The 23,745-nt window shown below is 58.9% G+C and overlaps 2 protein-coding genes across 14 annotated transcripts in view; one reads left to right on the forward strand and one right to left on the reverse strand.

The window, feature by feature from the left end:
• Positions 1-23,745, reverse strand: part of IFT140 (intraflagellar transport 140) — a 104,699-nt gene that overhangs the window by 16,428 nt on the left and 64,526 nt on the right. The gene's annotated exons all lie outside the window — the stretch shown is intronic.
• The window catches only part of TMEM204 (transmembrane protein 204), a 28,048-nt gene continuing 10,149 nt past the window's right edge, over positions 5,847-23,745 (forward strand). Inside the window, exons 1-2 of the mRNA XM_003807617.5 lie at positions 5,847-6,845; positions 14,232-14,387. Of these exons, the coding sequence (XP_003807665.1) occupies positions 6,566-6,845; positions 14,232-14,387 (436 nt within the window). The 5' untranslated portion in view covers positions 5,847-6,565. The remainder of the gene's footprint in view (positions 6,846-14,231; positions 14,388-23,745) is intronic.

Genomic DNA, 23,745 nt, shown 5'->3' on the forward strand with positions numbered 1-23,745 from the left:
TCTGTTGCCCAGGCTGGAATGCAGTGGCACAATCACAGCTCATTCCAGCCTCGACCTCCTGAGTTCAAGTGATCCTCCCACCTCAGCCTCCCAAATAGCTGGGACCACAGGTGTGTGCTACCACACCCAGCTAAGTTTTTGTATTTTTTGTAGAGACAGGGTTTCGCCATGTTACCCAGGCTGGTCTCGAACTTCTGAGCTCAAGTGATCCACCTGCCTTGGCCTCCCACACTGCTGGGATGACAGGGATGGGCCACCACGCCCAGCCCCCCGCCTCTCCATGAGGTTTCCTGCATTCTTCCCCTGCTGGCGCTGATCCAGGCAGGACCAGAAATGACTGAGGACTTGGTTTGTGTCAGCTCCAGGGTAGGCAAAGGCTGCTGACAGCCACTCTAGGGACATGACGCTGCATGAGAACCGTGTGTCCGCATGTGTGTGGGGGCACTCAGCCAGGCCTCCTGGTGGGGCTGGGCAGGAGGTGGGTCCAAGGCCATCCAGGGAGACCCCGCCGCAAGGGCCTTGGGGCCGGGCTGGCCTGCGGCTTCAGCCCTGACGTGGGCTCAGGGCTTCAGACAAAGGCCCTGTTCCAAGACACAGCTCAGTGTGGTCACCGAGCAGGGACAGGCAGAGGACGCACTGGTCACTTCCTGAATCTCTCTCCTCTGCCACACGCGCCTCCCCTAGAAGCCCCACCAAAGCCACACACACACGCACGCATGCACGCATACACACACACACATGCATGCACGCATACACGCACACACATGCATGCACGCACGTGTGCGCACACACGGATGCACACACATGGACGCACATGCACACACAGATGCACACACATGTGCACGCACACACACATTCACATGCGTGCACACACACGGATGCACACACAAGCACATGCACGCACACACACACACATGCAGGCGCACACACACAGGCACACACATGCACGCACGTACTCCCACAAGCACAGGCAGCACACCCTGCAAGTGGCCTCGGAGCATCCCTACCCAGGCCCACCCTCGCATTCCAGGCTGCTCCCTGCAGATAAGCCTCAGTCCAGCCCACAGTCTTAGCAGGGCAGCAGCCCTGCAGCCTCCCCGCTGGCACGGCCACAGGCCGCTCTGAGGACTGGAGGGACCAGCCGCCCACAGAGCCCCGAGCCCGCTGTCCCGGTGAGTGAGCGGAGCTGTGGTGTGTGCAGCTGGGCGTTTTCCTAATGGCCCTGCCCCTGTGAGAAGGAGGGGCTCGGGAGGACAGCCAGGGAGCCCAGTCCCACCGTGGTACCTCTGTCTCCGGGAGGTGTGGGCTGCCCACATCTCAGCTTCCCTGGCTCCCACAGAATCACAGGGCAATGGCTCCGAGACGGTAGCCCCGGGCAGGCTCGGCGCACTTGCGTCTGAGTCTAGGGGCTGGAGGCAGGTTCCTGGGACGGGCCCTGCGGTGGTGTCTGTGGCTGCAACGCGGCATACCCAGGTGCCCGCTCCTGAAAGCCAGCAGGTACTTTGTGCCTGGTTTTACATGTACTTGGGTGAATTCCATGGATGCATTCCACCACCCAGGGACGCAGGGCGGGCAGGTGCGTGTGTCTTAGCAGCAACCAGCCCAGGCAGCCCCTGCCACGTGGCACAGTCATGCCTGGAGCCAGGAGAGGGTGTGTCCAAACCCATGGGCCAGGCCCTCGTGGGGGTGTCAAGCGTCTGGGGGGCCGGGAAGTGAGCCTGCCTCCCCGCCACTACCATTGCATGCGTGTCCTCTGATGGCCTCACATGGGGCTCCTCACAGCACCTGGGTGCACCCACTGGCAGCTTCCTGGACGCTCGGTCGGCGCTGCGGTGAAGGTGACACCGGGCGCATGGGACCCCAGGGAGGTGCCCCAGGCAGCAGCGTCCTGATCTCCGATTCGCGCTCCTCAGTCTTTTGGCTTCGGAACTCCTGCCACCAACTCAGCACAGGGAGAGGCCTGAGCACCCGGCCCAGCAGCCCCTCAGGCTGTGCTGCCCTCGGCCCTCTAGAGCTCCCGGCAGGAAGTCACATCTTTACAGTGAAACTTCTTTCTAACAGCAGAAAACCAAGGCTTGTCTTTCTCCTCTATGCTGAGGTCCTGGGTAAAAATCCACGTGGAAGGACCCATGGGTGTCAAACTAGTTTATAAACGGCTCAGACACAGCTGCCCCGTGCTGAGACACGCCTCAAGACTGGGGGTCCAGGGCTCCCCAAAACACTGCTGGGCCTCATCCGTCAGCAAATGATGCACGTGGAGTGCAGTGCAGGGGTCACATCTGAATCTCAAAAGAAACACTGTGTCCTCACTGCACAGCTTCCAGTCAGTTCTACAGATCGGATGGAAGGGATGCCACGCCTCCTCACAGACATCTCACTTCTCTAACATCCGGGTGGTGGCGGCACTGGGGCCTCAGTGCGTGAGGCGTGATGGCCGCTTCGTAAACAGCACGTTATAAGACATGCAGTCTTTTTTACTCTCCTGTCCCAAAAGACTTCACGACGGGAATCTTTTTTTTTTTTTTTTTTTTTTTTTTGAGACAGAGTCTCACTCTGTCACCAGGCTGGAGTGTGGTGGCACGATCTTGGCTCACTGCAACCTCTGCCTCCCGAGTGATTCTCCTGCCTCAGCCTCCCGAGTAGTTGGGACTACAGGCATGCGCCACCACACCCAGCTACTTTTTGTATTTGTAGTAGAGATGGGGTTTCATCATGTTGGCCAGGATGGTCTCGATCTCTTGACCTTGTGATCTGCTCGCCTCGGTCTCCCAAAGTGCTTGGATTACAGGTGTGAGCCACTGCGCCCGGCCCACAACTGGAATCTTTAAAAAATCTCCCGTTTGTGCGCACCCTCTCCCGAGGCCCAGGTGTGGGGCTGGACAGGGCTGGGACCTGCCTCTACCTGCCAGGCGTGGCTCCTTTCCTCTCCCTTGTCCTGAAAACAACTGGTTCCTTCCGTCCACATCCAATCGCGGTGGAAAATCACAAACAAGCACAGGAATGTGGCAGCTGACTTGGGTCCCAGACAGGCTCCCCTGTGCTCTGAACGCCCCGTCTCTCCCACGCGGAGGCCGCCCGTGGGGTGCGGGAGAGAGCCCGCCCGTGGGGAGCAGGAGAGAGCCCGCAGGCCGGCCTTGGTTTTGCTCTGGTTCCTGGGGCCCATGTGTGACCGAGGACCCAGCCAGCACACCGTCAGATGCCCGCACTTCCATGCGCCCTGTCCTGGGCATTAAGTCTGCACCATGCGGGCCTTGGAGAAGCATGTGCTGTATGTGCGGCCACCAGTGGAGGCTGGGCACGCCCTCCCACAGGCCCCTGCCTGCCAGGCCGAGGCTGCTGGGAGAACCCACGGGAAGGGCGGTCACAGACCCGCCAGAAGCGTCCAGACCCAGGCGCTCTCCGCAAGCTCCTTCCACAGCCAGCCTCCTGCTCGAGGGCACCAGCCCCGCGTGATTCCCACATCCTCTCCGCGACGGCCGGCCAGGGCTCTCGGGACAGCCTCCACTCCGGTGTGGGGTTCTGGGGTTTGTGCATCTGACATAAATTCCAAGAAGTAAACACCCTCTTAGTTCCCATCCAAGTCTTGAGAATTTCCTGTTGTCCCGGCCAGTCTGTGGAGTCACCCACATCTGCACTTCATCAGCCCCGAGGCACTGGAACAAGAAGCAGATGGGCGGCAGGGGACGCAGCCTTCAAAGGTCCTGCAGAAGCTCTGCCGAGACCACTCTGTGTCAGGATGAGGGCGGCTGGCGAACGGCGGCTTGACGATCATGCTTGCCGAGGCCGCCCCCTCCCTCCGTGTCCCTGTTCTGTGCTAGGGCTCCCGCTCTGCTGGGTATATGGGAGCCGCAGGCACATATGTGGGAGGGGGCAGTGGGACTCCACTGTGACCAAGACCCCAAGCAACAGGGAGAGCAGGAGGGTGTGATGCACTGTGGGGGAAGCCCACTGCCCAGCTGCGAGTCCCCTTACTGGGAGTCACCCCCCGAGAGCCACAGATCCTCCCAGGAGGGTCGCTCTTAACTTACATGCTGCTCCCAGGCCTTCCGCCCTCCCACGCCCAGCCTGCCATAGCGCGCAGGGTTAGAAGCGGCGTGACAGCTGAGGGCACAGGGACCTGGAGCACCCCAGAAGTGCCAGGAGGGTGGGGGCCGATGCTGGCCTCTGCGAACCAGGACTTCTGGGGGTGCTGCCGCTGTGTAGGAGTCTGGCCGTGGCCTCCTACCCACTCAACCTGAGGAAAGGACCAGAGCGGGCCGCTGAGACAATCAAACGTGTCCTCTGGGCTCTGAAACCCAGCACTGGCTTTTTGTTGGAAGTTAGCCATTTGAAGACTCCCGAAAGATTAATGGTTTAGTTAATTAAGGAGGAAATAAATTCTTCCCCCACGGAAACTTTTGGGAGACTTCCCTTTCAAGGCCCCCTTCTGCACCGTGTGCTTAGGAACACTGAGTGTTTGAGACACTGCACCCCCGTCCACCTCCGAGGAGCAGGGCACAGGCAGGAAGGGCTGGGGACATCCCCCCAGGGTCTTCCAAGCCACCCGGGAGAGTGGGGGCCGGCAGCACCACTGTGCCCCGCACGCCCCGTCAGGTTCCGGGGGCTGAGAACAGAAACAGAAACAGCAGCTTTTCCCTGGGCACAAGCCAAGGAAGAGGGGAAAGGAGAAACCTGACGGACACGTCTGCGACAAATCCCCGGGGAAAATCCCCCACAGGCACGTCCCTCAGGAAGCCAGTGGAGAAACGCTTCTCAGGACCCAGCACGCACCACGGGCTGGTGAGGACGGAGCTGCTGCCTTTCTGGAACAGACACAGGGCGTGTGTGGGGAACCTTGCTTCACCTGTGGATATACAGAGCCACATGCCAACGTGTGAATGGAGACTGGTCCCAGGAAATGGCAGCTCTCGGGACCGCCCTGAGTCAGGGCCCAAGCACGGGCAGTGCAAGGACAGGAAACGGTCAAAGCTCTGCTGTTACCACAGGCTGGGAACAGGACTCTCTGTCCCAGCACTGTCTTGGGCGTGTGCCCATGAACGGTTTGCACGGATGTGGGACACCTGCATTCACGAAGCTTTGGAGCCTGGGTAGGCTGGGAATCCCATGCTGGGTTTTGGGTCTCTGGAGATGGGACAGAGTAGGAGACCCTCTCGTGGTGTCTGCCCAGCTGGGCAGAATAATTCTGAGCAGAATAGACGAAGATGCTTCTGAGCTCCCCGGCAGCATAAGCTCTGCCTGAGAGCCTGACCACTCACAAGGTGACCTGCCTAGTCCTGTCCCCAGCTGTGGGGGGTGACCGTTCCCATCAATAGCAGAGGTGGCCCAGGCCCCACGTGACATTCGCTCTGTCCCAGGCCCCGCTGAGAGCCCCACCCGGCACATCCAGAATCTTACCCTTCTTGCCACCTAAGAATGACCTGGCCCCGAGGTCCTCCAAGTACAGGTCCCTGGCCCTGCAGGTCTGGGTGAACTTGCTCCCTCCAGGCACACGGGTCTCTCCCCTTCCCAGCAATCCTGTGATAGTTGCCCCCCTTTTGAGGGCAGCATTCCCGTGGCGGGGGCAGGCCTGGAACACGCGGGCGGGGGGAGGCTTGTGGTTCCTATGGTCCTGGGGGTACTTATGGTCCTGGGGGCAACTGGATGGCTGGGGGGTGTGAAGTCCCCAGGGCAGGCAATAGTCGCTCAGTACCAGCCTCCAGGCCCCGGGGGCCACCAGGCTTAAAAGCAACAGGCCAGACGAGGGGTCTGTCCCGCACCCGGCATCCCTGGCCTCTCCTCTGGGACAGGAAGATGGGGAGGGGCGGCAGGAGGTGGGCCTGGAGCAGGGCCTCAGAAGTCTCCCGGCCTTTCCCATCAGGAAGCACATCCTGTTGGTGTCTGGCTGCCGTGGCAGGGCCGCTATTTGTTGCGGTTGGCTACGCCCTCCAGCTCACCAAAAACAGTCTCAAAAACAACCATTTCCTCTCTGCTGAGAGCCAGGGAAGGCGAGCTCTGCGCACACGGGCGTCCCTGCAGCAGCCACTCTGCTTTCCAGGACCGGCCAACTGCCCTGGAGGCATCCACACAGGGGCCCAGGCAGCACAGAGGAGCTGTGAACCCGCTCCACACCGGCCACCCTGCCCGGAGCCTGGCACTCACAGCGGGCCGGTGCTAAGGAGTGTGGCGCGGGCTCGACTCCCACTGCTGCCGGCCTCCCGAGTGACTCTGTTTTCCACTGCTGCAGGCGAGAAGAGGCACGCGCGGCGCAGGCCGGCCTCCGCTTCCCGGGAAGACGGCGCACTCCTGGCCCTGGGTTCTTGCTGCTGCCCACCCTCTCCTCCCTGGGATGGGCCCCGAGGCGAGCAGCTTCAGCACAGGCCTGGCCCTGCTCCAGGTGCAGGAAGGAGGATAAGGCCGGGCCGAGAGGTGGCACACCTGGACCATCCCATGGGCCTCCGCCCGCGCCGCCCCGAGGATGAGTGGTGATGTCCTCTAGCCACCCCTAGCAGCGTCGGCTCTCCCTGGACGTGCGGCCGCGGACTGGGACTTGGCTTTCTCCGGATAAGCGGCGGCACCGGCGTCAGCGATGACCGTGCAGAGACTCGTGGCCGCGGCCGTGCTGGTGGCCCTGGTCTCACTCATCCTCAACAACGTGGCGGCCTTCACCTCCAGCTGGGTGTGCCAGACGCTGGAGGATGGGCGCAGGCGCAGTGTGGGGCTGTGGAGGTCCTGCTGGCTGGTAGACAGGGCCCGGGGAGGGCCGAGCCCTGGGGCCAGAGCCGGCCAGGTGGACGCACGTGACTGTGAGGCGCTGGGCTGGGGCTCCGAGGCGGCCGGCTTCCAGGAGTCCCGAGGCACCGTCAAACGTAAGTCCACTTGTTTTCCTGACGCCTTCAGCGTGGCCGAGGCTCGAGGGCACACGGGAGACGCCAGGCACGGACCTGGTGAGCGGGTGGGGAGGCCTGGCCCCTGCTCTGCCCTGAGCGTGGCCTCTGGGCAGGCAGGAGGGGGCACTGGGTCTCCCAGGGAAGCAGGCCCCAAGGCCCCCTCTCCCTGGTGAGTGGCGGCCCCACACACTCCTCCTGCTCAGCACAGAATCTGCCTCCAGCTCTTTTACACAGGAATTCATCTCAGGCATTTGGGGGGCCTCTCTGCCGTTACGCATAGTTAAGAGACGGGTACATTAATCAAATCAAGGAAAGGCATTTTTCCTTGGTTGAAAATAATTATTACGGCTGGGCGCAGTGGTTCACGTCTGTAATCCTAGCGCTTTGGGAGGCTGAGGCGGGAGGACTGCTTGAGGCCAAGAGTTCAAGACGAACCTAGCCTACATAGCGAGAGACCCTGTCTCTAAACATAAAAAAAATGAAAATGCTCTTTCTTTACTCATGAGTAAAATAAACAAGAAGTTTAAAAATACGCGGGTGAGTTCTGGCTTTGTTCTCACGGTTGTTGGGGTCTTTGAGGCAGAGAGCAGCAGCAGGATCCCCAGGGATGAGCTTCAGATGGGACGCTGGAAAGGAGACAGGGAGGCCAGGACGCTCGGAAGGGGACAGGGATGCTCAGTGGTTGTAGAGGAGAGGAAGGGGCTCAGAATGATGCCACCGCACCGTGGGGTTTGAGTGGCAGGTGTGGGGCTGCATAAATAGGAAGGCGCTTACACCCCATGGGGTCATCTCAACAGTCACGGCACAGGGACACAAGGTCTCCCAAAGGCCGACTCTCTGAAACTGCCAGCAAGGTTTTGACTCGCAGACACCCCAAGTCTCTGCTGCAGAGCCTCACAGACTCGGGGTTGGACGCTCCTTCTGCTCTGAAGATAATGCTGGTCTCTGAGGCAGTGCCTCTGCTCCAGGCTTCCGAGGGAGTCCCGGAGTACTGGGGTAACACACATCACGTGTACCTCAACCACACAGCTCCATCCCCAACCTGCCGCGCTCAGAACCCTCAGCGGGGAATGTCATCCCCATTTCACAGGCAAAGAAACTGAGGCTTTGCAGAAGGCATGTGGCTTGGACAAGGTCCCACGAGGGAATTCAACCCCCTTCTGTCCACTCAAAGGCCCTCGGCTGCACCGCGCAGCCTGGACTGCGCACTTCCTCTCGCATCCTTCACCAGCAGGGACCAACAGCCGTCTTTTAAAAAGATCAAAGCCTATGAATAACTTCAAAGCTTCCACCGGCTCTCAGAACTCGGTGTCTTATGGGAAGCCCGAGGCTTGGGTCTCCGCGTGACTCCGGCCAGGCGCCCTTCTTCCAGACTCTGCCTGCTCTGCTGAAGAAGGAGCCGCAGCCCCGTTACTGGCTGAACCTCTCGCGGGGGCAGCGGCTTAGGCCCCTGGAGGTGGGGCCGGGCGCTCATGTGCTTTGGGACCATCACTGGCGTCCAGCCCACAGAGCACCCCCGGGGGAGGGAGTTCCCAGCCGGCCCTCGGCCGCAGCTCTGCACCTCCAGGCCTCCTAACTGCTGCCACCGACACCCACAGGTGGCCCAGGCAGCCCAATCTCAGGGCAGCTGGAAGCCTTGGCGCCCCTCCCTGTTGCTACCTCTTGCGTTCCTCCAGTCACAGGGCCGCGTGTAGCCTCTGGCACGACCTATGCATCCGTCCCAGGCGCCCGGCTGTCCACTTGCTTAGGCCTGCTCACCTCAGGCCAGCAGGACACACGAGGCCCCTCACAGAGCCCCCTGGACTGCCTCCTGCTTACCTGCCTGCGTCCACTGCTCCTCCCTGAGCCCTGGTCAGCCCCTTGGACAATATTTACAACATCCTCCTGCAACTTGTATGGCATCTGCAGGTGGCTGACCCTCAGTGAACCTGAGCAGCGAAGGTTTGTCCACACAAGGGAAGCGTCACGGAAGCTCCTTGTAAACGGGACTCAGCTCAGGAAAAGGAACAGGCTCAATGGGTAACTTTTCTTTAATTTTAAAATTTATTTTAAGACAGAGTCTTGCTCTGTCACCCAGGCTGGAGTGCAGCCACCACATCCCCCAAGGCCCCAAGACGGGGACGCGCCCAGAGTCTCCCTTGGCCGTGCTGGTGTCTTCCTCCTGCCTCTCTCGCCTTCTCCTTCACCGACGTCCATCTGCACTGGTGCCCACCTCTCCAAGCCCACGTGCTGCTCTCCCACGGGGTGGCCCCTCTGTCCACAGCAACATTCGCTGCCCTCACTCACGTGCACCCATGTCCCCAATCGGGTGAGGGGCCACTACCTGCCACCACTGCACATCAAGCTACCCTATGAACCTTCCTGCAAAATCCTGCCGTGTGACCTAGGCGGGCCTGGGAGTCAGCCCTGGCTGGGGGCAGCAGCTCTAGCCTGGCCACCCCACTGAGTCCAGCCAGCTCCTAGCGTCTTCCTTCCTGCCTTGGCCAGTGTTCCTTGTAAAATCACCCAGCACGTATGATGGGCTGCGACCGTCTGTGCTGTGAGGCTGGGTGCTGGTTTGCTCACAATTCCATCCCGAGAACCAGTCTAGGGTCGGGGTGGGGCAAGCCAGGGAAGACAACGCCACACCGCGTGCCTCCTCACGCAGGCCAGGGAAGACAACGCCACACCGCGTGTCACCTCACGCAGGCCAGGGAAGACAACGCCACACCGCGTGCCTCCTCACGCACACCAGGCCATCCTCGGGGTTTCCGGATGTCACTGAGGCCCGCGTGGATGTCTCCGGACGGCTCTGTGCCCTGAGGCCCTGCCCCATGGAGCACATGGAGTCAAAATCATCCAGCGCTCGTCACTCGCAAACATCACCAGGAGCCTGCCTGAGGGACAGGGGACGCGCCCCGGACATCCTGAACTCTGGTCAGGGCAAAGAGGGCTGGGCAGAGGAGCCCGGTCTCGACTTCATCCAGGTTCAGGCCCTCCCATGCCCCTGCCAGGGGTGTCCTGTGGCCTGTGGTGAGTGGGACTTTCATTACGGATCAGGGGTGCTCTTTCCCTGTGAGGAGCTCGGGGGACCAGGGAGGCCTGAGGTCCACCTCACATGCCATGTCCAGAGGGGGGTCTCAATTTCTCCTCCTCACTTCGTCTCGTTTTGGATATTTACGTCATCTCTCTGTATTTCGTGCGTTCTGTCAGGCATCTGAAACAAGGTGGCTTGGGAACAGATGACTGTGTGATTGAATCTCAAGGCAGGCGAGCCAGAGCCTGGCGCTAGCTAAGGGGGAGCCCCACCCCTCTCTCCGGTGGCTCCACGTGTCTCCGTCACCACGCATGCCCCGCCACACATCAAACGGGCACGTAAGACCCTGCCTGAATACAGGTGGAGGACAGAGCTCCCGGGCTTCACCTCCTGCTCGGCCAGGACCCAGCTGAACCACGTTCTCACCGACACCTTTAAAAGTCAGCTGCTACCACGCACAGCCACGCAGAGCCACGCACACAGACAGCACCCCAGGAACCCGTATAACACCCGAGCGGTGAACGCCAGCTCCAAACAGCTTTCTTGGGGCAGGCGGGAGCGTGGCTCAGACAGGAAGGCTCGGTCAGGAGTGCCTCCTTCCTGGCAGGGCGGTGGGTCTGTGGGTGGCCTTGTGGTGAGCCATGCACCCTGGGGACTTGGAGGCTGCACAGTGGCTTGTGGGGCACGGCTGCTGCACAGAGCCCCTGCCATGGTGTGTGGCACAGGGCTGTGTGCCTGGAGCTGCCAGGAAGGAAGGCTGAGAGGCCAGGGCTGAGGGCGAGAGGACAGGTCAGGGGTGCGTCTGCTCATTCCCAGCTCCCAGGAACCTCGGTCACTCACCCTCACCACAACTACACATGCAGCTGTGCCTGGTGCTCAAGCCCACCTCGGTCATGCCATTCTGGGCTATGCTCCTCCCAGGGCAGCTCTGCATCCCTCCTCCCCCTTCATTCTGGTCTTTCCTCCCCTCCAGGGCAGAGTGCAGAGCCCTGGGCAGGGAATCTGAGCTGCTCCTCTCTCGAACATGACCTTCTGCGTGATGTTTTAATGCCTCCCTCATTTTGCAATGTTTACAGAAGCAGAGGCTTCTGAATGGAAGTCATTGCCAAGACAGTTAAGAGCAAAGATGGCACAGCACCGTGCCACAGATCCTGCTGGAACGGGCCTCCAGAGCTCACACACGTCCCTAATGTGTGGACAGGACGCCCTCAAAATGCAGGCCTCACTCCGGTCCCTGCAGGCTGTATGTGGTCACTGCTTGGGGCTGGCTGTGGAGTCCGTTGGAGCAGTCAGGAAGGTCCTGCCAGTCAGCCAGGGCAGTGTCTGCCTGAACCCTGGCTCCTGCTGCTCCCATCTGCACAGGCCCTAGGGCAGGTGAGAAACCCAGGGCAAAGGCGCCCCCCACCTCAGGCCTCACCAAGCTGCATGGTGCCACGCGGCCCCCCACCTCAGGCCTCAGCAAGCTGCACAGTGCCAGATGGCCCCACGCCTCAGGCCTCAGCAAGCTGCACAGTGCCAGATGGCCCCCTACCTCAGGCCTCAGCAAGCTGCAGAGTGCCAGACGGCCCCACGCCTCAGGCCTCACCAAGCTGCACAGTGCCACGCCGCCCCACGCCTTGGGCCTCACCAAGCCACACGGTGCCAACGCCGACCCAAGCCTCAGGACTCACCAAGCCACACGGTGCCATGCCACCCCACACCTTGGGCCTCACCAAGCCGCACAGTGCCAGTGACGTCCCATGCCTTGGGCCTCAGCAAGCCACACGGTGCAAATGCCGCCCCACGCCTTAGGCCTCAGCAAGTTGCACGGTGCCAGGCTGAGGTCAAGCACATCTCTGCTGTCCCCTGGCATTTCCAGTGCCCTGGGCTCTGCCCCTTCCTCCAAGCACTCTGGCCCCACAGCCACCTATGCCCATGCTGAGCCAGGTCCTCACCTGCTGCCAGGCTTTCCCGCTGTCCGTACGGGAACCCCTTGGCCACCAGGCTGGCTCTCAGCCCCCGCGTCTTCTGTTCCTTCTTTAGAGAGAACCTCGCGGGAGCGCTATGGTTTCTAACTCTGCAGTTACTTTGGAGATGAAGGAACGTGAGCTCTCAGTTACGTGGCAGTGACGCTCACTGGGGTGTCTGTTTTGCTGCAAGAAAAATGAGCGAGGGGCAGCTGCTGCCGCTTCCCACGGCCCTGTCAGTGGTGCCCGCCTGTCCGCGGGCAGGCAGCGTGCTCCGCTCTCCCCCTTGCCAGCGGAAGGCTCATGGTGCCATGTGCTGGCTGCTCAGACTCCTCAGCAGCCCGGGGACCCCGTGCCCCAGGGTCCTTCATGCCTCCACTCTCTGCGCACTGCCCTCACGCCCTGGAGGTCTCAGGGCTGGGGGCGCCACCCAGGCCGGAGCGGGCACAGTGGAAAAGCCTGGCACCCAGGAAGGAGAGCTCCCTCCGCCCCGAGTGACAGGAGGGGACGCTGTGGAGGGAAGCAGCTTGAAATACTGTGGGTAGGACGGCGGGGGGACCCTCAGCGGCGAGGAGCAGTGTGCCTCCAGGGATGCTGGGACGCCGAAAGCCTAGACAGACCATCTCACACACCACCTCAGCCTGGGGCCGGGGCAGATGTGAGCACTGGAGCAGCACCCAGCCCAAGGGCCAGGTGGGAAGCAGATGCCTCGGCTCCAGAGCTTTGAGGTTATTCTGTGAATCCAGATTGCATTTCAATAAATGTTGAGGTTGAACCGTGTGGAATTGCTAATACTGGCAATAGTGGTTCCAACGGATACTTCTAACCACGTAAACACTCACGAAGTAAAGCAGCCCGCATCCCCCACCACCCCTGAGCCTTGATGCCAGCGTGCCTGCCCCGTGCACGCGTGAACCTCGACAGCTTCCCCTGCTGGGCTGGCTTCCCACAGGCGCGCTCTGAGGAGGCAGCTTGAGGATCTCCCCATCCCCTCTCGGCCTCCACCCAGGACACACAGCAGTCACCCTAGAGGCCAGCACCTTCAGGGCTCTTGGGAGATTCTGCTGCTCCCTGGATTCTGGTGTCTGTGATGAATGCGGGCACAGGGACCTGCTCCTGAGCCTGGATTCTGGTGTCTGTGATGGATGCGGGCGAGGGGACCCGCTCCTGAGTAGTGAGGCTGCTTCCCTCTTAGATTCCTGCATCAGTTACCTGAAGAGTGCCCTGAAATTTCAAGGCAAGTCATTTAAAAAGGTGCAACTGTTTATAACGACTTAGTTTTGGGAATCGAATTTCCCAAATATTGTTCAATAGAAAAGAAGGCATGGTGACGACAGGCTAGGGACTCTGTGGGGCTGTTGCTTCACGTGCAGTCCCTGACTCCAGGCTGAGTGTCTGTCAGCACACACATTGTCTGCTCTGCAGCATGCAGGGGCCTGGGAACACACTGCTTCACCACCACCTCATTTGGGCCCCTGTGTAAGGTTTTATTTGCGGGAGAACATTTCTCTGCTACAGAAACGTGACGAGCCCTGGTCCCTGAGGGCAACAAACACACCTCCCTCTGAAGTTCACTCACAGAAGGCTCCATCTTCCCCTGACCACGCATCCATGTGCCCTGCCCACCTGGCTCCTGCAACCAGGTGTAGGTGGGGGACAGAGAAGGCTGGGCACAGGCCTGCTGTGAGTGGGGAAGCAGGCCCTGACTTAAGCCGCTGAGTGAAAGATTTGTGGCAGATGGGGTGACGGGGCCCCAGGAGGTGAGGGGGGCAGGTGGGGGGCACTGGTTCAGACCCAAGTCTGACCCCTGCTCAGCCCCTTGCTGGTTATGAGGGGCCCAGATGAGCTGCTTCTCCTCGGTCCCAAGTCCCTCAGCTGCTGGGAGGAGGGAATGCCACCATGAGCCGCTTGGGGGTCAGGCAGCTGAGCACGCAGGACAGCACGCCTGAGGAGCTGGCGCCCCGCGGAGTCTCCGGTCAGGCAGCGCCCTCGTCTTGGATGCTGTGAATTCAGTGACAGGGAAGCCGGTGTTGCTGGTGGGCTTCCCCTTCCCACCTCCACCCCCACGCCAGCGCCTTCAAGGGTCAAGTCAGGCAGAGAGGAACAGCTGTCTCAGGAAGACAGAAATAGCAGAGTAGGGCCCGTCCCTGCAGGGATACGACCACTGCAGCCAGGCTCGGCGGCTGGGATGAACCCTTCCCATCAAGAAGACATGGGACCCAGGGCTTGCAGGCAGGTGAGGGGGAGGGCGTGATGCTTCCTGAAGCCTCTGCCCAATGGAGGCACAGCCTGTGCCGACCATCCTTTCCGAGGCAAACAGAGACCACGAAAGTGGTGTGACGGCTGGCGTGGCCTCTGGAGCCCGCCTGCACTCACCACTGCCTCTCTGCTCTTGGCCCACAGTGCAGTTCGACATGATGCGCGCCTGCAACCTGGTGGCCACGGCCGCGCTCGCCGCAGGCCAGCTCACCTTCCTGCTGGGGCTGGTGGGCCTGCCCCTGCTGTCACCCGACGCCCCGTGCTGGGAGGAGGCCATGGCCGCTGCATTCCAACTGGCGAGTAAGTACCCGGGTGGGTGTGGCCACCGCACCCTTGCCCCCTGTGGCCTTCTGGTGTCACAGGAGGGTCCTGAGGCCTTGGGTGGCCTGGGGGGAAGCTGCAGGCACTGAGAAGCCCCATGGGGCATCCTCCCTCCCTCTTGCTGTAGGCAAGAATGATGAATGACAGAAACACACCCAGGCCAAGGAGCAGGGAGGCTGCGACCACCTGGCGTGTCTGTCACACCCTTTTCCACTTTAAAGGCCGAGGCGCTTTGCTTTCCTGAGTCTGTGGGGTCTGATTGCTGACTGGCCCTTGTGCAGTCCACATGGGGCAGCCTGGGTCCTGCCCCTTCCTCAATGCTGAGGCAGCTGGTGGGGACCAGCCCCTGGGCAGAGGCAGAAGAGCCCATGCCTGGCCCTGACCTTCCCAGCTAAGAGGCCTAGAACAGGTCAGGCCTAGGAAGGCCAAGGCATGTGCTCTGTTATAAACGCAGCTTCCTAGGACCTGCCTGGGGTCAGCCTGGGGTCAGCGCAGGCCCTTTCCGTGAGCGGGACAAGACAGAGTGAGAACACGCTAGCACGTTCCACACTGCCTGAGCCGACAGTGAGGTGCCTGCATGAGCACATGCTGTGTGCCTGGCTCGGACACAGATGCAGACGGCAGACCATCACGAGGCCCTGGCTTCCCCAAGCCACCATGTGAGTTGGGGAGGAGGCCTGGCCTTGCAGGCGAGGGGCCATCGGTGCTCAGAGCCTCCTCTCAACGCTCTAGACCCAGCAACCTGGGACAGGTCTTGAGAAGACCTGGCGTCATAGAGAGTGACAGTGATGGAGTTGTCGTCAACGACCTATGGAAGGGTCCTGCGGTGTTCTAGACAAGTGCTGGAGCCACAGCAGTGTCCAGCCATGACCACCAGTGACCCCAGGGGGCTCTGCTGGTCTTCTGTGGCTGACTGAGAGGTTTGAAGACTGTGGGCATCTGGGGCAGGCTCAGGTCTCCTGCTGCTCACTGGGACAGGTCAGCCCGGTGCCCGCAGAAACAGGGACACAGAGAAAGCGAGCATGTCGGCCCATGGCTGAGCATGGCCAGCATGGAGCTGCCCGCACCCTCCTTCTCCTCCTCGGGGCCGGTGCAGCGTTCTGCAGGTTGCCCTGCAGTTCCCACAGAGGAAGTGGCAGGAAGTCCAGAGTGAATCATTCTAGGAATAATGATCCTGGGCCCTTATCTTTCTTAAGAAATACAATTTCCAGAAGGATGCTGACAGACTGTGGGGGCAGGTATTCCTGTGCTGGAAAGTGCCCCGGGCGAGTCAGGCCGGGCTCTCTGAGCGCTATTAATAGCATGGCGTGGCCCTGGGCAAGTCACTTCCCCTGGCGGGTAGTGGAAGAGCACAGGGCGTGGAGCCTGGAACTGGAGCTGTGTCTTGGCTCCATCACCATCGACGTGGGGTCAGGCAGATGACTAAACTAACGTGAGCCTCTGCATGCCCAACTTCGAAAAGGGTAATTTCTGCCCCCACCCAACTGATTGTAAGAACGAATGAGACAGGGATGTGGGACCTAGGACTGACTCCGCCTCCTCCCCTCCTGCATGACTGCAGGGAAAACATGAGACTCTCAACGAGGTACCCAGGCTAGGAAAGCTCCCACGGGGCCCTCTGCTGACCCGAGGGCCATAAAACAGAGAAGTGGTTTTCCTGTCTCACTGAAATGGCCAATCTCTACCGCGTGCAGGAATCGGAAATGCCGTGGCTTAAAGAAGGAAATGGAAGATTTTGAAAATGTAATTGGAAATGCTGGGTCAGAATAAAGATATTTTAGTGGCATAGAGAAAGCAAAAGCAATAGTTTTTGATTCTGAAAATAACTCCTTCTGTAGGATAACCCAATGGATCACTACATTTCTTTTTTTTTTTTTTGAGATGGAGTCTTGCTCTGTCACCCATGCTAGAGTGCAGTGGCGCGATCTCGGCTCACTGCAACCTCTGCCTCCTGGGTTCAAGTGATTCTCCTGCCTCAGCCTCCCGTGTAGGTGGGACTACAGGCACCCGCCACCACGCCCCACTAATTTTTTTTTTTTTTTTTTTGAGACGAAGTCTCACTTTGTCGCCCAGGCTGGAGTGCAGTGGCACGATCTCGGCTCACTGCAAGCTCCACCTCCCGGGTTCACGCCATTCTCCTGCCTCAGCCTCCTGAGTAGCTGGGACTACAGGCGCCCGCCACCATGCCCGGCTAATTTTTTTTGTATTTTTAGTAGAGACGGGGTTTCACTATGTTCGCCAGGATGGTGTCGATCTCATGACCTCGTGATCTGCCCACCTTGGCCTCCCAAAGTGCTGGGATTATAGGCGTGAGCCACCGCGCCTGGCCACGCCCCACTAATTTTTGTTTTTAGTAGAGACGGGGTTTCACCATGTTGGTCCAGCTGGTCTCGAACTCCTGATCTCAGGTGATCCACCCACCTCAGCCTCCCAAAGTGCTGGAATTACAAACGTGTGCTACTGCGCCCAGCTGGATCACTGCATTTCTTTTTCTTTTTTTTCTTTTTTTGAGATGGAGTCTCGCCCTGTCGCCCAGGCTGGAGTACAGTGGCGCGATCTTGGCTCACTGCAAGCTCCCCTCCCGGGTTCATGCCATTCTACTGCCTCAGCCTCCCGAGTAGCTGGGACTACAGGCACCCGCCACCACGCCTGGCTAATTTTTTGTATTTTTAGTAGAGACGGGGTTTCACCGTGTTAGCCAGGATGGTCTCGATCTCCTGACCTTGTGATCCGCCTGCCTCGGCCTCCCAAAGTGCTGGGATTACAAGCGTGAGCCACGGCGCCCGGCCCAGATCACTGCATTTCTTAATAAATCTCCTTGAAACTCTTGTTTAGAATTATTAGGACTACTGTGGATTTGGCACGTCGAAAATGATAGCTTACTTCCTGCAAAATCTTATTTCAGGACAAGATAGTGTTTCCAAATGTATTTTAAAAAATCACACATGGGGGCGAGCACCCTGATGGACTAAACCGAGCTGTCTTACAGCATTCCCGGGGGACAGGGCTGGAGGCCTTCGGAGGCCTGTCCTGGTCAGGAGGGGTGGTGGCGGGGGCGGGACTGTGCTCTAACACGACCTCTGACAAGGTTGGACCAGGCTCTGTTCAACAACCGCCAGAACGGCAGGCACCAGGGCGAGGGCCAGCAGCACCGAGAGGGCCCCTGGTGTCTCGGCGGCTTCTCTTGCCCCCACAGGCCGCCTCTTCCCCTCAGTGTCCAACCATCACCCCTAACGGGTCTGTTTTGCCCAAAAAGGAAATGCATTTTGGCCCTGTTTAGACTTGTTTCATTGACAAACAGGACAGAAAGTAGCTATGTGCCTTTCTTCTGTCATGCTGCTAATTTTAGAGTTGGGTTTTTTTTCCTGTACTCGCGTCTGTTTTAAACAGTCAGGGAGAGACTGAAGGGCGCCAGGATGTCCTGTCACAGGACAAGGAAACGCCTGCTATTACCTGTTATGCAAGTGAACCTCGATCCCAGGGCTCGGCAGAGGTGGGGTGGGCAGTGGGGAGAGAAGATGCTCATGAAAGGAGGAAAAGTACATGGAATTATGGGGAGGCTGGAACACCCTGGAAAGCCAGAGTACAACACACTGAAAGGAAGGCTCCTTGTCAGCTCCAGAGAGAGGCGATGGGGCCTGTGCTTTTGCTCTCACTCCACGAATGTTTCTGGGCTCAGTGCCATGCTCAGCACGACGCCTGGGTCTGCAAAGGGGCCACCCTCCTCGCCCCTCAAGCCCTCTTCCCTGCTCTGACACCCAGAGAGAGCAGCTGAGATGTGTGGGGACCCCACTGTCCTGGCTTGGCTGCCGCTGCCCTTGGCATTCTATTCAGAGCTTGCATTCTGCTCACTCCACAGACCCCTTGCTTCTCCCCTCTCCTCCTCGTGGCCTCTTCTCTCTGCACTGCACCTCTGTTCTTTCACAGTCTGTGGTCTTGTTGATTTGTGCAGATAGGCACGGGCAGAGAGGGAAAGGGGTATTGAAGGGGGTCAGGGCAAGTTGCCAATGGAAGGTAAAAGGTCATTACAGCCTCTGATGGCTGCAGCCACAGCATGACCCTGGCACCCGACGCCTGAGTGGCACAAGGCTGAGGGCGACTTCTGCAGGCAGCCTAGGCCGGGAGGCTCCCTGGCACTCTCCGGTGCCTGAGGATGCTCCGAGCCCTCAGGTGTTTCCCAGCTGGATCGCTGGCTGGTTCTGCAGGAGCCCAGAGCAGGTGGCCTGGGTTCTGCTCCTGGCTCTGCCCCTGGTCAGCTGTGAGTGCCTGGACGAGCCCCCCTTCCCCTGGTGTGATCTGTGCAGTGGAGAGTGACCACTCCAGCGCACAGATGTGCCATCGTCAGCAATGCTCGCAGCTGTTATTCCAGCGTCTCTCTGAAGCCCTGCTGGGTAATATGCACACTGAGAAGCTTCAGGCCCAAGGCGCATCCCACGTGCTCCCTGGTGCAGCACCTGTGCTCCCCACCTAGGCCTGCCTCCCTCGGGGGGGCAAACTGTCCTCTTGGCAAGAACACTGCCAGGATCCGTTCATGGAGCAGGGCCCTCCCGCCCGCAGCTCTGGCTTTCACACAGGGCCTGGGCCTCAGGGTCTGCTGTCCTGAGCCTGGCCTGAAGAGAACACTTTTCAGTGGTTCGATCCAGCAGCCCTGCAGAGCTCTGTACTTGGGTTGAGTCATATCTTCAACGGGCAACTCCTCAGCTGTCGCTGGAGCCCCAGGGCAGCTGTGCTGTCTTACTTGGGCCAGCATGAGGAGGTCGTGGCCATGCATTGGGGTCAAGTCAGTGAAGTCCCCGCCGTCCCCCAGTTGGTGCTCACATGACACTCTCTGCATCCGTGTGGGGACCTGTGGCATCTTTGCTATAAGTATGCTGGGCTTAGCTGGGTTTCCCCTTGTTTTGGTGCCAGAGAGATGGGCATGATGCCGAAGTCTTCTCGCCTGCTTCTTGCTTGAAACAGTCCCTCTTTCCTGCTCCCCATTACCTTGTAATTTGTATAAATGACTTCCAGTCCTTTTTGGAAAATGGTGGCATATAACCCAAAATTCCCTGGACATGACATCGGGGCACCAGAAGGACACTAGAAAGGGCACCATGGATGGCACTGGTCCGTCCCGATGCCCCGTGACACACTGAGAAGCTGACTTGTAGAAGTCCGCTCTTCGTGTTTTATTCTGAACTGCCTTCAAAATGGCATTTAGGTTTTCCTGGAGACGCTGACTTTATCAGTGCTTAAATGGCCAGCAGGGTTGATACTCACTGACCTGGAATCTTGCTCGCTGGTGAGAAAGTCTGCGTTTTCTTAGACTTGTGAATTGTCTTGTGGAAATATACACTTTTATGTTATTTACAATAACCCGGTTCTTTGCTTGGTCTGGATTATTTATTTGAGACAGGGTCTCACTCCGATGCCCAGCCTGGAGTGCAGTGGTGCAATCTGGGTTCAATATAAGTTCCGCCTCCCAGGGTCAAGTGATTCTCCTGCCTCAGCCTCCCGAGTAGCTGGACTACAGGCATGAGCCACCATGCCCAGCTAATTTTTGTATTTTTGGTAGAGATGGGGTTTCACCATGTTGGCCAGGCTGGTCTCAAGCTTCTGACCTCAGGTGATCCACCCACCTTGGCCTCCCACAGCGCTGGGATTACAGGCGTGAGTCACTGTGCCTGGCAAATCATCTATTTATTTCTTAAAGCATAGATGGGGTCTTGCCATGTTGCCCAGGCTGGTCTCACACTCCTGGGCTCAAGTGATCCTCCCGCTTCAGCCTCTCAAAGTGCTAGGATGAAGGTGTGGGCCACTGCAATCAGCCTGGTCTGGATAGCTCGCTTGCCTGTCTTTGGTACCCACTCCCCAGGCATCAGTTTATGTCCCTTCGTCTCTTCTTTCCCTTCCAACTTTGGCTGTTGAGAGCTTCGGAGCCTCTCGCTCTTCCCTCCCAGGGCCTCTCCCTCTAGAGAGGATTGTTTGGGTCACCGTCATCTTGTTGCTCACAGGCGGGAAATGCCAGCCCCAGCAGGGACTTGAGGTGGCCAGGGGGCCGTCTGCTCCGCATAGATTCTCTTTAGAGCCAGTTGCACCCAGTTTGCTAGCTCTGCAGCTGTACGAAGAGCATCAGGGTCAGCCCTGGGGTCTTTCCACTCTGCCACCTGTGTGCATGTGTGACAGCCATTCCAAAAGGAAGGCCTGTGACAGAAGCTGAAGCCCCAAGAAGCCGCAGGAAGGAAAGGAGAGGGGAAAGGGCTGGCTGGGCTGCAGAGCTGTAATTCACACTGTCCGGGCGGCTCACAGGAAGAGGTTGTTTGCTTTGGCAACACAACTTCATGAAATGGAATTGATTCCATGGGCAGAATTTCGTGTTTGCTAAAACTCTTCCCTTACATTTGTTTCTAGACAAACTGATGAACATGATTGAAGTTTTGGGAGAAAAGTCTTCAGGAAACAGGACAATGAGAAGAGAGGGAATCTTAATATAAAGATGGTGGGAGAATGGAAAACTCAAAGGTTTAGGGCCAGCCCCAGCCCTGTCTCCTTCCACCCCTTCCCATCTCCCCCACGTAGGGAAGGTGGGAAGGACAGAAGTAAAAGGCTAACGGCATCCACAGCGCAGTGCGATCATGCAGCTGACTCAGTCACCTTCTTACGCGCGTCTGGAGGCCAAGGTTAGAGCAGCATAGCGAGGCATGTAGCTACAGGCGCCTCTGCATTTCCGTGTAGTTGTTGGCTTTTTACTGCTGACAGGTGGAACACACGGAAGGTTCCCTCATGCCAGGCATCTGTTCATGACGTGAACCTTTCTCCGTCAGGGTAGGATCTGGGCCACCGTCCTCCGCAGGAGCCACCTGGCGCTCTCCAGCAGCGGTGCCCCTGCCTGCTCTGGTGCTAGGACGAGGGCAACGTCCCCTTTTCACCGCATGCCTAGGGCCGCGCAGGTTCATGAGGTTCAGGGCCTGGCGGCGCCTCTGGGTCTCACTGGCGTCCGAGGGCGCTGTCCTAACCTTCCAAACCCCTCTCTACCTAGATGCGCTCCAAACAGAACCAAAGACAAACAAAAGCCGACGCTGCTCTCCACACAGAAGTCACGTAAATGCAAAATTTTACTTAGCCTTTTTTCACACAAGGTACAGACCTAGAATTTTCCCATCTGCTTCTGTGGCAACAAAAATGCCAAGGAAGCTCCAGCCTTGGAGCTGTACCACCAGAGAGTGAAGCGCGGCTCCCAGAACGCGGCTCCAGACGCACCCCGGGTGCTTTTCTTTCTTTCTTTGTTTTTTGAGACTGGCTTTCGCTCTTGTTGCCCAGGCTGGAGCGCAATGGCCCGCAATCTCGGCTCACCGCAAGCTCTGCCTCCCGGGTTCAAGAAATTCTCCTGCCTCAGGCTCTTCAGTAGCTGGGATTACAGGTGCCCGCCACCACGCCCAGCTAATTATTTGTACTTTTTTGTAGAGGCAGGGTTTCACTATGTTGCCCAGGCTGGTCTCAAACTCCCGGGCTCAAGCAATCTGTCCACCTTGGCCTTCCAAAGTGCTGGGATTACAGGCTTGAGCCACCGCCCCAGCCCCTTCATCTTCTATATTTAGAAACAGTGTTCTTGGAAGCAGACAGATGCTCTGAGGCCTGAGCTCGTGTTTATGGCAAGCAACACAGCCAATCATGCACAGGGAGGTCATGTCTGGATTAGAATGGTCGACCCATTCTAATGCTCTAAACGACGCATTTTCAAAAGCTATGACACTGATCTTAAGAAAATAAGTAAAACTCCTTTGTTACAAAAAGCACTTAAGAAAATAAATAACAATAAAACAACAGTTCAGGAAGCAGCGTGTGATGCTGGCCAGTGCCAGGCAGGCAGAGGGGCTTTCCAGGTGGGCCTCGAGGGACCCAGCGTCTCAGGGCTGGGGTGGCTCCACACTGCTAGGGCACCCGGCAGGCTGCCTCAGGGCAGGAGGCCGGGCTCAGTTCTGCCTACCCGCTCTGTGCTTTGCTCCATGGTTTAGCCTTTCCACTTTTAATTTAGAGTCTGGAGAGCCTTCCCTGCAAGCTTGACCCTCCACATAGGGCAAGGCCCTGCCAAATGCCACCCTCTGGGGACACAGAGATTAATGACTTCCCCATCTCTCTAAGAGGAATGCCAGTTCCCCAAGGAAAGTCAAGAGCGCCCTAGCCGTCTCTGTGGCTGACGCTGACCCTAGTGTGGTCCCCGGCGTGCCAGTGGAGGCTGAACAGGCCTGTTGAGTACAGGGCCACGTAGCCGATGCCAGTGGGTCCTTGGGAATCGTGGTGCCCCTCCATGAGCATTCGAGGGCACCAGGGTAGTGGCATCTATGTGATCTGCCCAAAGGGCTCTGTCCCTTTGAGGGGTGCTGGTCACTCAACTGCCAAGGCTGCTGTTCCTCCTCGCCTTTCCCGCAGCTCCACACTGCATTCTGTTCTGTTTCACGTCTACTTTGATCTCCTCAAATGATTAACTCAAAAAGTAATGGCGGAGAGACTTCTGGGAAGCTGTGGTCAACGGTGGGGCAAGTTCTGGCCCCGGGGAGCCTGCCCTGTGGCGGGGGAGAGCGGCCAGAGCCACCCATGGGTAAAGACACAATGACCACGGCTGGCGGGGGTGGGCAGGTGCAACTCTAAGCCGAGGCCCGAAGGATCAGAAGCAGGAGGGGCCCCTCTTCCCCAGGGCCAGTCAAGCCGGGGACAGTGGCACGAGGAGAAGCCCAGAGTAGGTGGACCCAGTGACTGAGAGGGGTGGAAAGGGCCATTGGGGCCACAGGGTGGCAGAGGGGCAGCCGCAGGTAGCAGGGGAGATCCTAAGGCAATGGGAACCACAAGGGTGCTGAATGTTGGGGAGACAGGATGTGAGTTTCATACAGATCAGGGTGCAGCGGTGGAGGGAGGGCTGCCTGCATCAGTATCCCCAGCAAGGTCACCTGGCACTGCTACAGACACCTTGAAATGTCCAGCACATTCCTCATTGTCGAACCCAACTTCAGGACATGCTTGTTCACGGAAGAGCCTAAGATCAGCGGCACTTCAGTCTTCTACGGTGTTTTGTTGGGAGCTACCTATACAAAGGAGGCCACACCACACGTGCATGGTCCGGCAGATCCGGCAAGATCAACTCTTCGGGGCCTCCCACCCGGGCTGGTTGCCCCGTGTTTCCTTAGAGTTTTCTTCCCGAGGTTTTCCTAGAAAGCCACTGTGAATCCGAGCTGTGCACTCAGAAGCCTCCCGGGTGTGTCCCTGGTGATGTCCCCGGGGCCTCTCCCTGATGACGTGTGGCCCGCGCTGTCCCCCTGCAATGACGGTACCTCCAGGTCCCCTATGTACGGAAACTGACCCC

This window comes from Pan paniscus, chromosome 18 (genome assembly GCF_029289425.2).
Source record: "Pan paniscus chromosome 18, NHGRI_mPanPan1-v2.0_pri, whole genome shotgun sequence".
NCBI lineage: Eukaryota > Metazoa > Chordata > Mammalia > Primates > Hominidae > Pan > Pan paniscus.